Source organism: Prorops nasuta, unplaced genomic scaffold (genome assembly GCF_024137725.1).
Source record: "Prorops nasuta isolate Cenicafe-Biocafe unplaced genomic scaffold, Cenicafe_Pnas_1.2 PNAS00004, whole genome shotgun sequence".
Taxonomy (NCBI): Eukaryota; Metazoa; Arthropoda; class Insecta; order Hymenoptera; family Bethylidae; genus Prorops; species Prorops nasuta.
In genome coordinates, this window is record NW_027116801.1 from 3,543,269 (window position 1) to 3,556,099 (window position 12,831).

At 32.3% G+C, this 12,831-nt stretch overlaps 2 protein-coding genes across 4 annotated transcripts in view; one reads left to right on the forward strand and one right to left on the reverse strand.

Annotated features, from left to right (window-relative positions):
* Nucleotides 1-1,165: 1,165 nt before the first annotated feature.
* Nucleotides 1,166-9,444, forward strand: slmb (beta-transducin repeat containing E3 ubiquitin protein ligase slmb). The gene is made up of 9 exons (XM_066726385.1): nt 1,166-1,590; nt 3,783-4,017; nt 4,090-4,276; nt 4,342-4,798; nt 4,886-5,259; nt 5,379-5,457; nt 5,531-5,699; nt 5,779-5,826; nt 5,898-9,444. Exons 1-8 carry the CDS (start codon nt 1,540-1,542, stop codon nt 5,787-5,789), a joined length of 1,563 nt encoding a protein of 520 aa, XP_066582482.1. The 5' UTR covers nt 1,166-1,539; the 3' UTR covers nt 5,790-5,826; nt 5,898-9,444.
* Nucleotides 9,445-9,561: 117 nt separating this feature from the next.
* Nucleotides 9,562-12,831, reverse strand: part of sli (slit guidance ligand) — a 224,519-nt gene continuing 221,249 nt past the window's right edge. For all 3 annotated transcript variants that reach the window (XM_066726382.1, XM_066726383.1, XM_066726384.1), the window contains exon 30: nt 9,562-12,811. In XM_066726382.1, the coding sequence (XP_066582479.1) occupies nt 12,725-12,811 (87 nt within the window). In that variant the 3' untranslated portion in view covers nt 9,562-12,724. The remainder of the gene's footprint in view (nt 12,812-12,831) is intronic.

Genomic DNA, 12,831 nt, shown 5'->3' on the forward strand with positions numbered 1-12,831 from the left:
TCATACGAGATGTGGAAGCATATGTGACGAATCAATAAGAAATTAGTAGAAAATTTATACAATTTGTTTCACTTTGAATAATAAAAATCATTGAAACAAATAGTTATAACATGCAGATATAAAATAGTTACAATTTAGTTATATTAGCTTAAAGATAGGTTCTACAAGAATATGTAATTACTCTGTACGTATATAATCTGTGTGTGGTTAAGGAAGAAATAAAAATAATTAATTTTAATTGAACTAGCTTTAATTTATAATAATATGATTCAAAACATTATCATACAAAATTATTATTATTTTGTAATGAAATTTCTTTGTATACACAGCAATCGCTTACACTTTCACTATTATAACATTATGTCACAATTATTGAAATGACTGGGCCACACAGAAATGCTTCATAAATCAGTCCTTTTTCATTCATTGGTCTTTAAGTATTTCTTTCCTGCGATTTAAACTCATGAAGAATAGGATTTAGCCTGTAACAGAAGTAAAATAACCACAAAGTATATTTCCTTAAAAATTTACATTAATTTTCATTTTTGTTATTACTTTATACTCATCTAATATATTTTTTCTTCTCTGTTATGTATTAAAATACTTCTTTCTTTTCCGCAATCGTTTTAAGAAAATATTATTTTTGTTTACGATCCAAAATTTAGGGTTAATCGCGCCATTTGACAGCTGCGGACAAACTCCCTAGAAATCCCTTCGCCCCTCTGATTTCTACTTCTCCTCACCTGACGCAAGATTATTGGGCTCAACTGTACATAGTACATACTATACCCCCCCCCCCCCCCCCCCCAGTAGCACTTGCTCGAAATACAACGTAATGAAGAGGGAATGTATTTCTGTGTATGCATACGAAAAGCACAGTGAAAAGCACTTGCTACCAGCGCTGTCTATCGTCAAATTTTTTCAGTTTTTCACTTTGCATTCCGTATATGTACGTAATGGTCATAATGCAACATTCTCACTTTTTTATCGTTGTGTTTCGCACACGATGCCTGCCGAATGCCGATGGCCGATACCAGCCGATCATTTCGAGTTTTGAAAGCTCTTCTAGAAATAATTCATTCACTCGCCTCAAGGTGGCAGCAAAATCCCGATAGTTAGCTCTTCTAGAATAATTCTTATACCATGCCAGTTACTAGTGCGTCACCAAGTGAGCCTTCGTCGAGCATTTTACCAGTTTTATCTATCCAATAATCTTATTCAGTAATTTTATTTTGCCGTTTGGCTGATTATTCACGTTTGGTATTAAGATTGTCTAAAAAATTTTTGAATGGTCGTAATTGAGACAAGATCATTTTCGCCTATCAAATGACATAGTTATTTACTAGCTATACTGTTGGTGATAGATCTTCACTTCCTATACGATCTTTACATGGCGAAGGAGCGTCGTGAACAGTGTTGACCAGTCAAGTGGCGTTAACGGGAGTTTCTTTTATTCCGGTAACGATCCCGTGACTCAAGACTTAAATTTTTCATCTCGGGGTAAAACGATACAAACTTTGTAGTGTACACTGTTCAATCATGAATATGGAAACGGATAAGATTAACGACGACATAAATACAAATCCTCAGGTGCGTATTAATATTTTTCACCAGAGATAAACCGCCATCTTATGTTTCATTGTGATGGAGAAATTCGTGAAATTTTATCATGTGCTAACTAATTTTTTAATTTCTTCTTTTTCCTTGACCTCTTTTACCAAACTTTTATCCCTTTCCTTTAGATGAATTCTGATAGGTTATAATATAGTTTTTTCGCCAATAGTGATCATACGTACTGACACATGACAATTTTCACTAACGTTAAGCTATTCTGACAGTTTTATTTCAAGAACTTTATAAACTTCCACAAGAAGTCACTCAATTTTCATTTAGCCTAATCATGGATTTGTTTACGACATAGAAATAGTGTTATTGTCTATGTTTGATAAGATTTAAATGTTTTTTTCTTGCATTGTACATTAAAAAATTGCTAGTAGAACAAATGATTTAATAATTAATTTATTATAAATATCTAACCATCTTGAGTTTTTCGTATCTATAAAACGACACGATATCTTTGTTTACTTGCAAATTTTAGGTCAAGTTTCTCTCTCTCTCTCTCTCTCTCTCTCTCGCTCAATAAAGTATTTCCTACATTTGGAATGTCCAATTGTGCCTTTCTCTTTTTTAATCAATATATCAATAACGTAAATTTTAACAATTATCTTTGATTAACCGAAGTATGTTTATCAAATTACTAATAGCACTTCTAGTTTTTTATCGTAGTAAAAAATAACGATGATTTTTTATAACCCTTGATATTAAAAAGAAGAATTCATTAATTAAGTAGTTGTACATTTAAAACACAAAATGAACAAGCTTCTTTAAAGCTCTATATATACATTATTCATTTAAAGTTTTAATATGAAAGTAATGAACGTGGGAGGGCTTATTTTTTGCATTTACAAATGTTTCTGTTTTAAATAAATGGTTAACGTTATTAAATTTAAATGAATGAGGATTCTGGACCAACAAAGTAGCACCAGTATGGGCAGAGGGTAAATCGTTGTCAGAAAAGTGGAATGTTTGTATCTTCAGTGGCGGCGTACATAATCAATGTTTTAGCTCCCTCTGAACACCCCTTAGCTTTTCCTACCCTCTCACACACTACTCGGCACTCGCCTCGCCTCACCGTACCAATATACCACACCTCCACTCCTTTCCTCTCTCTTTACTCTTCTCATTTATAGGCTTCCGTGTTTCTAAAACCACCGTCCCTATATTTGATATTTCGATATTTCGTTTCAGCACTAAGTGTATATTCCATTAACATTTCTCAAATAAATTTTCCATCATATTGTGTCCAGTTATTTAATTTTTAACGTATTCTTTAAGTTCTTGAAAAAAAAGATATAGAAATAACGAGGTCCATAAAGGGATTATCGAAAGAATGAAATATTTATTGAATACATTTTCTCTATATGATTTAACAATGTCTTTCTTGGGTTTTAAGTAATTATTTTGAGTATAAGGGGGGATTGAAAGGCAGAGAGACAAAAGAATGAGGAAAACATAGATTCGACACGAGTTCGTAATACCGTTAGGTCGAGATTACTTGAAGCTTTTTCAGCCGATTGTGTTCGTCGACCAGCTAAACTCGTTATTCAGTGTACGTTTCTTACAACTCACTGCACATTTGTCTAGAAATAATTTAACTTTTCTCAATGTATTGACTCTTAAAACCTGGACAAAAAACACGGTCTAAATGAAAAGAAGAAAGCGGGAGAGAATATTAAAACTTTTCGAATGAAACAAAATTCTAGGAAAGTGACTGTGCAAGTTTAGGGTTATTAATAACTCATGTTCGGCAATTTTTTTTTCCTTTCCCCCTGACGGCCAGATAATGTTGCACAACTAATTTTTTAGTTGCGCCATTGTTAAATAGCAGATTGATCCGATCGATGATGAAATATTATGCAAAAACAAAGAAACACTTTTAACTGTCACTGATGACTCATTAACAATGAGTATTTTTCTTTTCTGTTGGTTTTCTTGGATACTGTTGGCTGGTGCACCTGATACATGCAAAATGTAAAATGAGCTATAATTGCCAAGTGTGTTTTTCTTCTTCATTAGCACAGAAGAGTCAAATTTTGGAATTTATTAAATGTTATTGACTTAATTTCTTAAACTAGATAAATGCAATAGCATTTTAAGTTTTCTTTTATAAACAATGAAATTTTTGTTATAATTCTTTATTGTCTTCCATTCTTCTTTTACAGTATCCTATAACGATACTGTATGATCCAACACGTAAGAAAGAGCCACCTACAAGTATAACAGCACAATATGGTCAGGAAAAAGAAGCTTGTATGAAGATGTTTGAGAGATGGAGCGAAGCAGAGCAAGTTCATTTTGTTGAGCAGTTATTAACTAGGATGTGTCATTACCAGCATGGGCATATAAATACATATTTAAAACCAATGTTACAAAGAGATTTTATTTCTCTGCTACCAAGTTAGTTTGCCTTCCTTTCTTATTTTCTTAATCAATAATAATTATTTTGATTTATCGTTATTTATTTTGTAGAAAAAGGATTAGATCATGTGGCAGAAACAATTTTATCATATTTGGATGCAGAATCTTTATACGCAGCAGAATTAGTTTGTAAAGAATGGTATAGAGTAATAAGTGAAGGAATGCTATGGAAAAAATTAATAGAGCGTAAAGTTAGGACTGATTCGGTTTGGAGGGGTCTTGCGGAAAGGAGGGGCTGGTGAGTAGATAATAATAAAAGATTCTTTGTTAATATTAATCTTATGTAATACTTATATTTTGTAGGATACAATATTTATTTAAGCCGAGGCCAGGAGAAAGTCATCCTAATCATGCTTTCCATCGATCTCTTTATCCAAAAATTGTTAAAGATATTGTAACAATTGATAACAACTGGAAAATGGGAAGGTTTAACCTTCAAAGAATTAACTGTAGAAGTGAGAATTCTAAAGGCGTTTACTGCCTACAGTATGATGACCAAAAGATTGTATCTGGTTTGAGAGACAACACGATTAAGATTTGGGATAGAAATACACTGCAATGCATCAAGGTGTTAACTGGACACACAGGCTCTGTTTTGTGTCTGCAGTATGATGACAAGGCCATTATTTCTGGTTCCTCAGATAGTACTGTGAGAGTTTGGGATGCAAATACTGGAGAAATGGTCAATACTTTAATACATCACTGCGAAGCTGTACTGCATCTCAGATTTAACAATGGAATGATGGTTACCTGTTCAAAGGTATAGTGCTACAGGCTTGAAAAATCGTAATGTTAGTAAATACATTAAGAAATTAAACTAAAGTTATTCTCATTTAATATCTTTTAGGATCGTTCAATTGCTGTTTGGGATATGACGTCACAAACAGAAATAGCTCTGAGACGAGTACTCGTTGGTCATCGTGCAGCAGTGAACGTGGTTGATTTCGATGAGAAATATATAGTTTCGGCTAGTGGTGATAGGACTATTAAAGTATGGAACACATCTTCCTGCGAGTTTGTACGAACGTTAAATGGACACAAGCGTGGAATAGCGTGTTTGCAGTATAGGGATCAATTAGTTGTTAGTGGTAGCAGTGATAACACAATTAGATTGTGGGATATTGAGTATGGTGCATGTTTGCGAGTTTTGGAAGGGCACGAAGAGTTAGTCAGATGTATCAGATTTGATACTAAACACATTGTCAGTGGCGCTTACGACGGGTAAGTATTTTTAGGCTTGTCTGTTTAACCCTTATTTTCATTGATAATCATTTTCTTTTCGTTCGAGCCTCCTCGTCTCACAAATTGATCCTAGATGTAAACTTTATCGTGATTTTCAGCAAAATTAAAGTTTGGGACTTAGTAGCAGCGTTGGATCCACGCGCACTTGCCAGTACGCTTTGTCTTCGTACATTAGTGGTGAGAAAATTTTGGTAGAGAAAACAATATTATTGTCTTAAGAAAGTTTAAAAATAGTAATTTTTATTTTTAGGAGCACACAGGTCGCGTTTTTCGCCTCCAATTTGATGAGTTCCAGATTGTCTCATCGTCCCACGATGATACGATATTAATCTGGGACTTCCTGAACTTCAATCCATCGAACGGAAGCTCGACAAACAACCTAGCACCTTCCGCAAATCAATCCGACAGATCTCCTTCTCGTAAGTATATTGTATGTAATAGCATGGCTTATAGGAAGAAAGCATCAACAATTTACAGAATTATTTCTTTTGTTTCCAGCATTTGAGTGACGTCCGTCTATGACGGACTTATACTGGTGATGAAACTGTTAGTATAATGAATTTAGTCGAATTTCAATCTATTAGAATTATTTTTACAAACAGATTATATCTTTTCAGATGAATAGCTGGGAGGTTAATCCGATATGTTCACGAATCGTATGCGCAGTGAATAGAAGTGTCCAGTGTAAAATCGATTTAAAGAGAGATACTCGCATAGTGTTGCAAGCACTCTTCAAGACTCCAAACTTCTTTTCAATTTGCCGTGAAACGCAAAGTAATTTCTCAAACAAGAAATAGAAGAAAGAAAGAAAAAGATAGAGCCTGCAGACTGACTGTCGTAAACATTGTAAATTAATTTATAAAGCGTCCAAGGCGCTTCGTGTTTAGTAATAAACTAATAAACCGCATTGATACATCCCATGGATGTAATTGTCGTTCGCTTCGGTCGTATCTGGATTTCTACTCTCTATGACATGATGGAAGTCGACCGTTTTCCTATTTACAGAAAAAAAGACTTGAAATATATTAGCTACTAACGAGAGAACATTTTAAGGGAGGCTGGAGATACACTTAAAAAGTTGTACATGTATTATAGTAAATTAATTAATTTTTTTAAGTAATTAATTTATAGTAAGGAAGAAACGTTGTCTGATCATAGTACTTAGTCGTGCGGATGTGACAAGTAAATGAGAGCTGTTGATTATGTTTCATTGGAATAGTAATGTGAGCAGCTATGTGTATGTTGAGAGAGCAAAGCTACGTCATTTATTCGATGTATAGCAGATTAGATAATTTTTCAAATGTTTCCTTTATACAGTAAAAGAATCCATATTTGCACAGCCATTCGGCGTAATTTCGTCTGCATTTAAGATTAAATTCAATATGCCAATCTGTAAATATTATTCATATAAAGACAATATAGAAAGCTCGAAATCTCTCCTTTTAAATTGTGAAATTTTTTCATTGATCTCGGATAGATCATAATTCTCCTATGTTGTACTTAAAGTATATAGCCTCTTTCTTTTTTATTTCTCTTCTCCAAATTACAACTAACTTGTAATATTAGTAAGATACTTTCATGGACGGACAATTTTATATACTTTGAATTTTATTTATCGTTGTCGCAATGCCTTCATATTGCTAATTGGAAGTATAATATAAATGATTAATTATCGATATTTGTACATTATTCTAGTGAATTGCTATAAAATATTTATATTTCAAATTTCAAAGGAAGAAACAAAAATAAGATAAGCTTCTGTAGAAGGCATTGTACTAACTTGTATCCTCTCATTAAATCCTGTCGCAACGTTTATATTGTAACATGATATAGATTCTAACGTCAGTAGCCCCTATTTTAGAAAAATAGATTTTGTACGAGTTGTGATTTATGTTTTAAAAGACTCAGAATTTTGCTTTAACAAATACTTGAAAATAAGTACCGTACATTTATGTGGAAACGTATTTCCGTAAATTACCAACTGATACTTTTAAATTTAATTGGGCATTCGGGCGTGTTTTTAAAGTTTAGTTTGTGCTGACTTTCTAAAAAAAAATCTAGTAGGAAATCGGGTACAAAACATTGTGATTAAAAGCTTAGTATCGTATGGAATTTCCACGTAAGCTTAAGTAAATGTAAAATTTATATATGATATAGTAAATTATTGAATCATTAACAGCGAATTCATGTACTTTTTACGCGCATTTACTACATTCTATACAGCTTCATTGATTCTGAATAATCATAAGTGTAACGTTTTAACTGCATTTACGTTTAGCATTAGTGAGACTGGGGTCTTAAGCTCGAGATTGGGGTTTTACGCTGTCACTGCATAATATGAAGAAACAATATTATATTTGTATGAAATAACGAGTATTTATTAATGTACTGTGAAATAGTGTAAATGACTATTTTGCATTACGAATTATTTATTGAAAGGTTCGAAAGTTCATTGGAGCGAGAGTCAAAGAGAGAATATTTATGATCACTGATTTACAATTGTAATTACGTTTTATTTAAAGATTCTTAACATTTCGGTCATTCAATTAAAATTTTTAGATATGTATTTAAAAATACCCCATCTTTGCAGCACTCAATGATAAAATAATACTTCTTTAATACTTGCCTTTTCAAAAATTAATTGTCAAAAATTGATTATTGTTTTTTTTTATCAAAGTTTTTGCGTTTTGATACAACAACAAATAAATTACCAGTTCATTAGTCACTGGAGTTCATTTCTTACTGTATACGCTGAAGATATTTGGGATTAATTTAAAAGACTACTTTTAAGGAAACATTGTGATGCTTATTGTTAATACTGACATGAAATATAATGTACAAAGATTTAACTAAATAGAAATAACGGCTGTGCAAAAGCTAATTCATAAATATAAAACCTACACAGATAAATGATATAATTTTAATGTCGACAGGAGAAAGATTATCCTTTTTCAAACGAATTAATCTTGCTAAAGTTAAGTAACAAATTTTCACGATATATTCGCAATATGGAATATTGAAGGCACATTGGTTTACTCGCCGATGCTATGTATTCCAAGTCAATAAACACATTTGTAAATATCATTTCACGATAATAGTGTAAATATTTTAGGACGCTTTTGAGAGTGGAATCTCTGTATTACTGTGGAATTATATAATCTTTCTGTAATTAAATTAATAATGCAAATGTGCATAGTAGTGGAACTCGACAAAAAATTTATCTTAAATGTTTCAACATTTTAAGGTTTATCTACCGCAAAAAAATTATACTTAATATTTTCAGCGAATTTTAGAAAACTAAAGGTGCTCAGGAAAATTAACGAACACACATGCGCACGAAAGCATTGATTTGTGCGTAAATATAAGGAAGTTCAATTTTTTAACTTCAAAAATCTAATGGTTCATAATTAATCGTTTCATTGATAATGCATGCGTGGTAAAAGATTAATTTATATTCAATCCTGAAATGGTGTTACGAAATTCATGATGCATTTCAACAAATTGTGCAAGTGAAAGGAAAATTAACTAACAAATTATCCTTATTTAGGATTAGTTACCCTGTAGCACGGTGCAGTTCCTGAACGATTTTACCATACAGTTAAACGAAAAAAAAAAATTGCTTTATTCCACAGTTCAATACGTGTAAATATAAAATTTAACCATCTCTACGAGAATGTATGAATAAACTGAAATATATTAATGGTAAAATAGGACTGAAAGAAAATGAGAAAAAAATCCTACCTTACTCAATGTATTTCCACATTACAAGTTTATAATGAACTGCAGGTGTTGATTTATAAATAGTTCCGAATTATATTAAGGCCCCAATCGAGCAACACAATATTGTAATACCAAGATAATAGTTATTATTTCATATTTTTATAATGCTGAGCTGATTAAAATCACCAATGTGTTCGATTGTGTTTTTGAAGAACATAAAGAGAAGGATCTTTTAGAGACAAAAGAAAAGTAAAAGATTATATTTGCTGCGTAAAGATTTTATAGCTCCTGTATTTTATAAAATCATTCAATATTCTCTCAGTCGCCTTTTCTTAGAATACTTTTTATAATGTTTGTTAATTTTATATATTTAATTTTATAAGTTCTTTAACAGTTCAAAAGAATCAGTAAAGAATTAATTAATAAAGGTAGTTGTAATCATGATTGTTGAATCGTATTTTTAAGTCTTTTAAATAAAAAATAAGTGATATTTCCTATTTACCAATTAACACAAAAATTTACTATATAGAAAAAAAAGGAGGAAGTAGGAGGTAGCACTAGCACGATAGCAATCTATCTCGGGCAAGTATGCTTTCTACTTTATTGCAGGAGAGTAATATCAACAAATTGCTATCAATTTCAATTAAAAGGGAGATATTACAAAGGATGGGCAAACTCAATCCTATAAACTTTACATACATTTATTTAATAGCATTCATATTTCGAGGTTTTGATACATTATATAAACATAGACATTTGCTTTCACGCTAGTTACTAATTTAAATACCTACAAATAAAGAGCTACATTATTTATAGCCATGCATGCAATATTTCCCTTGTCATTTGGTGAAACGTGCGTCGCGCGCGATAAACCACATTTAATACGTTTTCATAAAAATCGACGTTTACTTTTTTCATTCATATCTTTTACTCGTTTCTTCACTCACACTTACCCCACCGATAAATAAATTTTTCTAATATTTGTTTGTATATACGACGCCGAATTTATTCACCGAATGTGTTCAACTTTTTATTCAAAAAGTATCGACTGTTCAAAATTTTGAAAATAAAAGTCTTTATTAGAAACAGCACCATTCAATAAAGTATCATAAGTTGTTTTTGATGTTTTAAGCAATTGGTGTTAAATGCTTTTTAGTCCAATAACTGATTAGATAAAGTTAAAGAAAATTGTTGTATGCCAAATGTATATATAAAATACATCAGAATCATTACTTTACGAATAATTGTAACAAATAAGAGGAGCCTGATGGAAGCATTAGCTTCAAGCGCCAACGCTCTTTCTCCTATCTTCCTTGAATTTTGTTTTCTAAATTATTGTCTTCTCGTAAAGTTCCACCCCAAGTTTAGCTTTGATTTTTCTTTATTTGTTTCAAGTGTATTGGTCAAGGGGGGACTTTAATGTGTACATTGCTTCGGATAATTTTCGGATCAATCTTTGTCCCTTCGGACATACTCGTTCTATGAAAAAGTGTTAATCCTGCAATATATATTTGTTTATTTATATTTTTTCTCCACAAAAATCTTGCGGAGTTCACTTACAGTACGATTAATGTAGAATGTATATGTAAATCCTAAGTATAATAATCAACTTAAAAGCTAACGAAGTTTCGATTAGTTTATGAACAGAAATGCATGGGAAACTTATGTAACTATTAATACTATAAAAGTATATTGTACGATACAACTTATGCCTCTGTGGTAAATCAAGCTCTATTAGTCAAATGATAGGAATGAGAGTTTGTTTGTGAAATTATTTAAAAACTCTTTCCATATAAAGCAATTTCAGATTTACAATTACGTTCCCTAATGACTATATGAATTAGCTGAAATTCTATTGAGAAACATACATCAAAAGCTTCGCTGCACATATAACAAATTGCAGGAAACACTCGTAAATCATGAATAAATAATGAGTAAGTTGTGTGCGATCGCGAATCAAAGGGTAAAGAATAGAAGGAATTAATTATTTATAAGAAATATAAAATTGAATTCGCGTATATCCTTAGAATTATTATAAATAATAACTAATAATTAATTGCAAATAATTTGATTAGCTTGGGTCCTTATTGGTTCGAGTTAAAACCACGAAAAATGTTTTCATAGTCTTGGAACGATGATAATATTATAAAAGAGGAGAACAAGAGATTACGGACGTGAAAAATACAAAATTATTAATATACTATAATATTTGCTTAAACGAGATGAATAATAATAAAGCGAATAAATAGACTTAAATACTGGCAGTAGGCGCGATACAATATAGTTTTACAGAATAGATTACAATAGATTAATTGTTACAGAATAGATTCCTCATTAAACAGGAGATAGCAAACTAGTCGATATTTGTTCTAAACTTATTCGGTTTGTTAAAAAAATAATTAACTTCTCTTTTATTCTCCATTTAAGGGTCGAGTATAAACTTTCAAGTTAACAATCTCGAGCTACATACTTTTGTCATTAATAATTATCGATTGGAGAATCGACTGGTAGCGATTACTAAATATTTTACAATGAACCGTCATTGTATTCGTAAGTGAATGTGCTTGTTTATGTACGTGTGCGTGTGAAACTGTGTTAGGACAGACCTTAAAAATTGGAGCAAAATCATGTTATCCATAGAGAGGTAGGTGAAAATCTGCTTATTTTCAAATCAATTGTGGTTTTACCTTTGAATGACTTACGAACTACTGAGAGACTACCAAAACGGTTTGACCTTTTCACGATTCTCACTCGACCAGAGTATAAACATCCTTGAAGACTTGGCTTTAATTGGATCGGAGAGTAAAAGAAAATTAGGAAGAATGATGAAATTAAATTTCGTTAAATAAAATCCAAAAACGAATAAATATTAGAAAAAAGAAGAACTGAAGATTTAAAAGAGAGAGTCAATGAACGAACCGCAGGAGAGGTTTTTTCGCACATGAAGTTTATTGACAAAGAAATTGTTTATAAAAGGCAGAACTAGCTGGATTTCTCTTACCATGTTTGGGGGCGATTTGTGAAAAGTTCACATTAATTATTACGACTATTCGTTTCTCCGCACGTTCATATGGCTACGTGCGATCTGTCTCAATGTTAATGTAAACGCACACATACACGCGCAAGCACACATACACACATGCACGCACGCACGCACTCACATGCACAAACGCCCACGCATACTATGTATCGAAACGCAAACGCAAACGTCGTTAGGTCCGAATTTCCGTGTTCAGACCGGTTATTCGCGTGAGTTTGCGTTCTTTAGACCTAAAGATTCATCGTTATACGGGTAATATCTACTATGCCTTCAATGCTCGATATACCGTAATAGTCCATTCCTATATTAGTACAATATACTTTGTTTTCTTTAATAATACATATCACACTGAGTCGGCTGTGTGTGTCCATCTTAGTGTTGACCCGCACTTCTTCGTCACCCACTCTATTTTTGTTTGTTTAAAAGTTAAAAAACATGATAAAAAGAGACGGAAATTCTTCCATACGAGTGTCCAGTCTTGGTTCAATTGGAATTTTTCATACAACTAGCGAATTACAGTTATTGAGTGGATAAAAGCGTTCTCCAAAATGGCGTCCGGCAGGTCCTCGAGCTTTCTTCTATCAGCGTGGGTCACGAATGTCAGACTGGGATTTTTCTCGGGTGTTTCGTGGCCTCTTGGGTGTCACTCCTACTGCGTCAGGTTGGATAATGGATGGTGCTGGATTAATAGCACTTTCGGGTGCAGGTGCACTTGCGCACCAGGTCGACGTCTTTCGTGTAACGCATTCCATTCGTGCAGAGCAATCGTACCTGGAGGGAGAGAAAGAAAG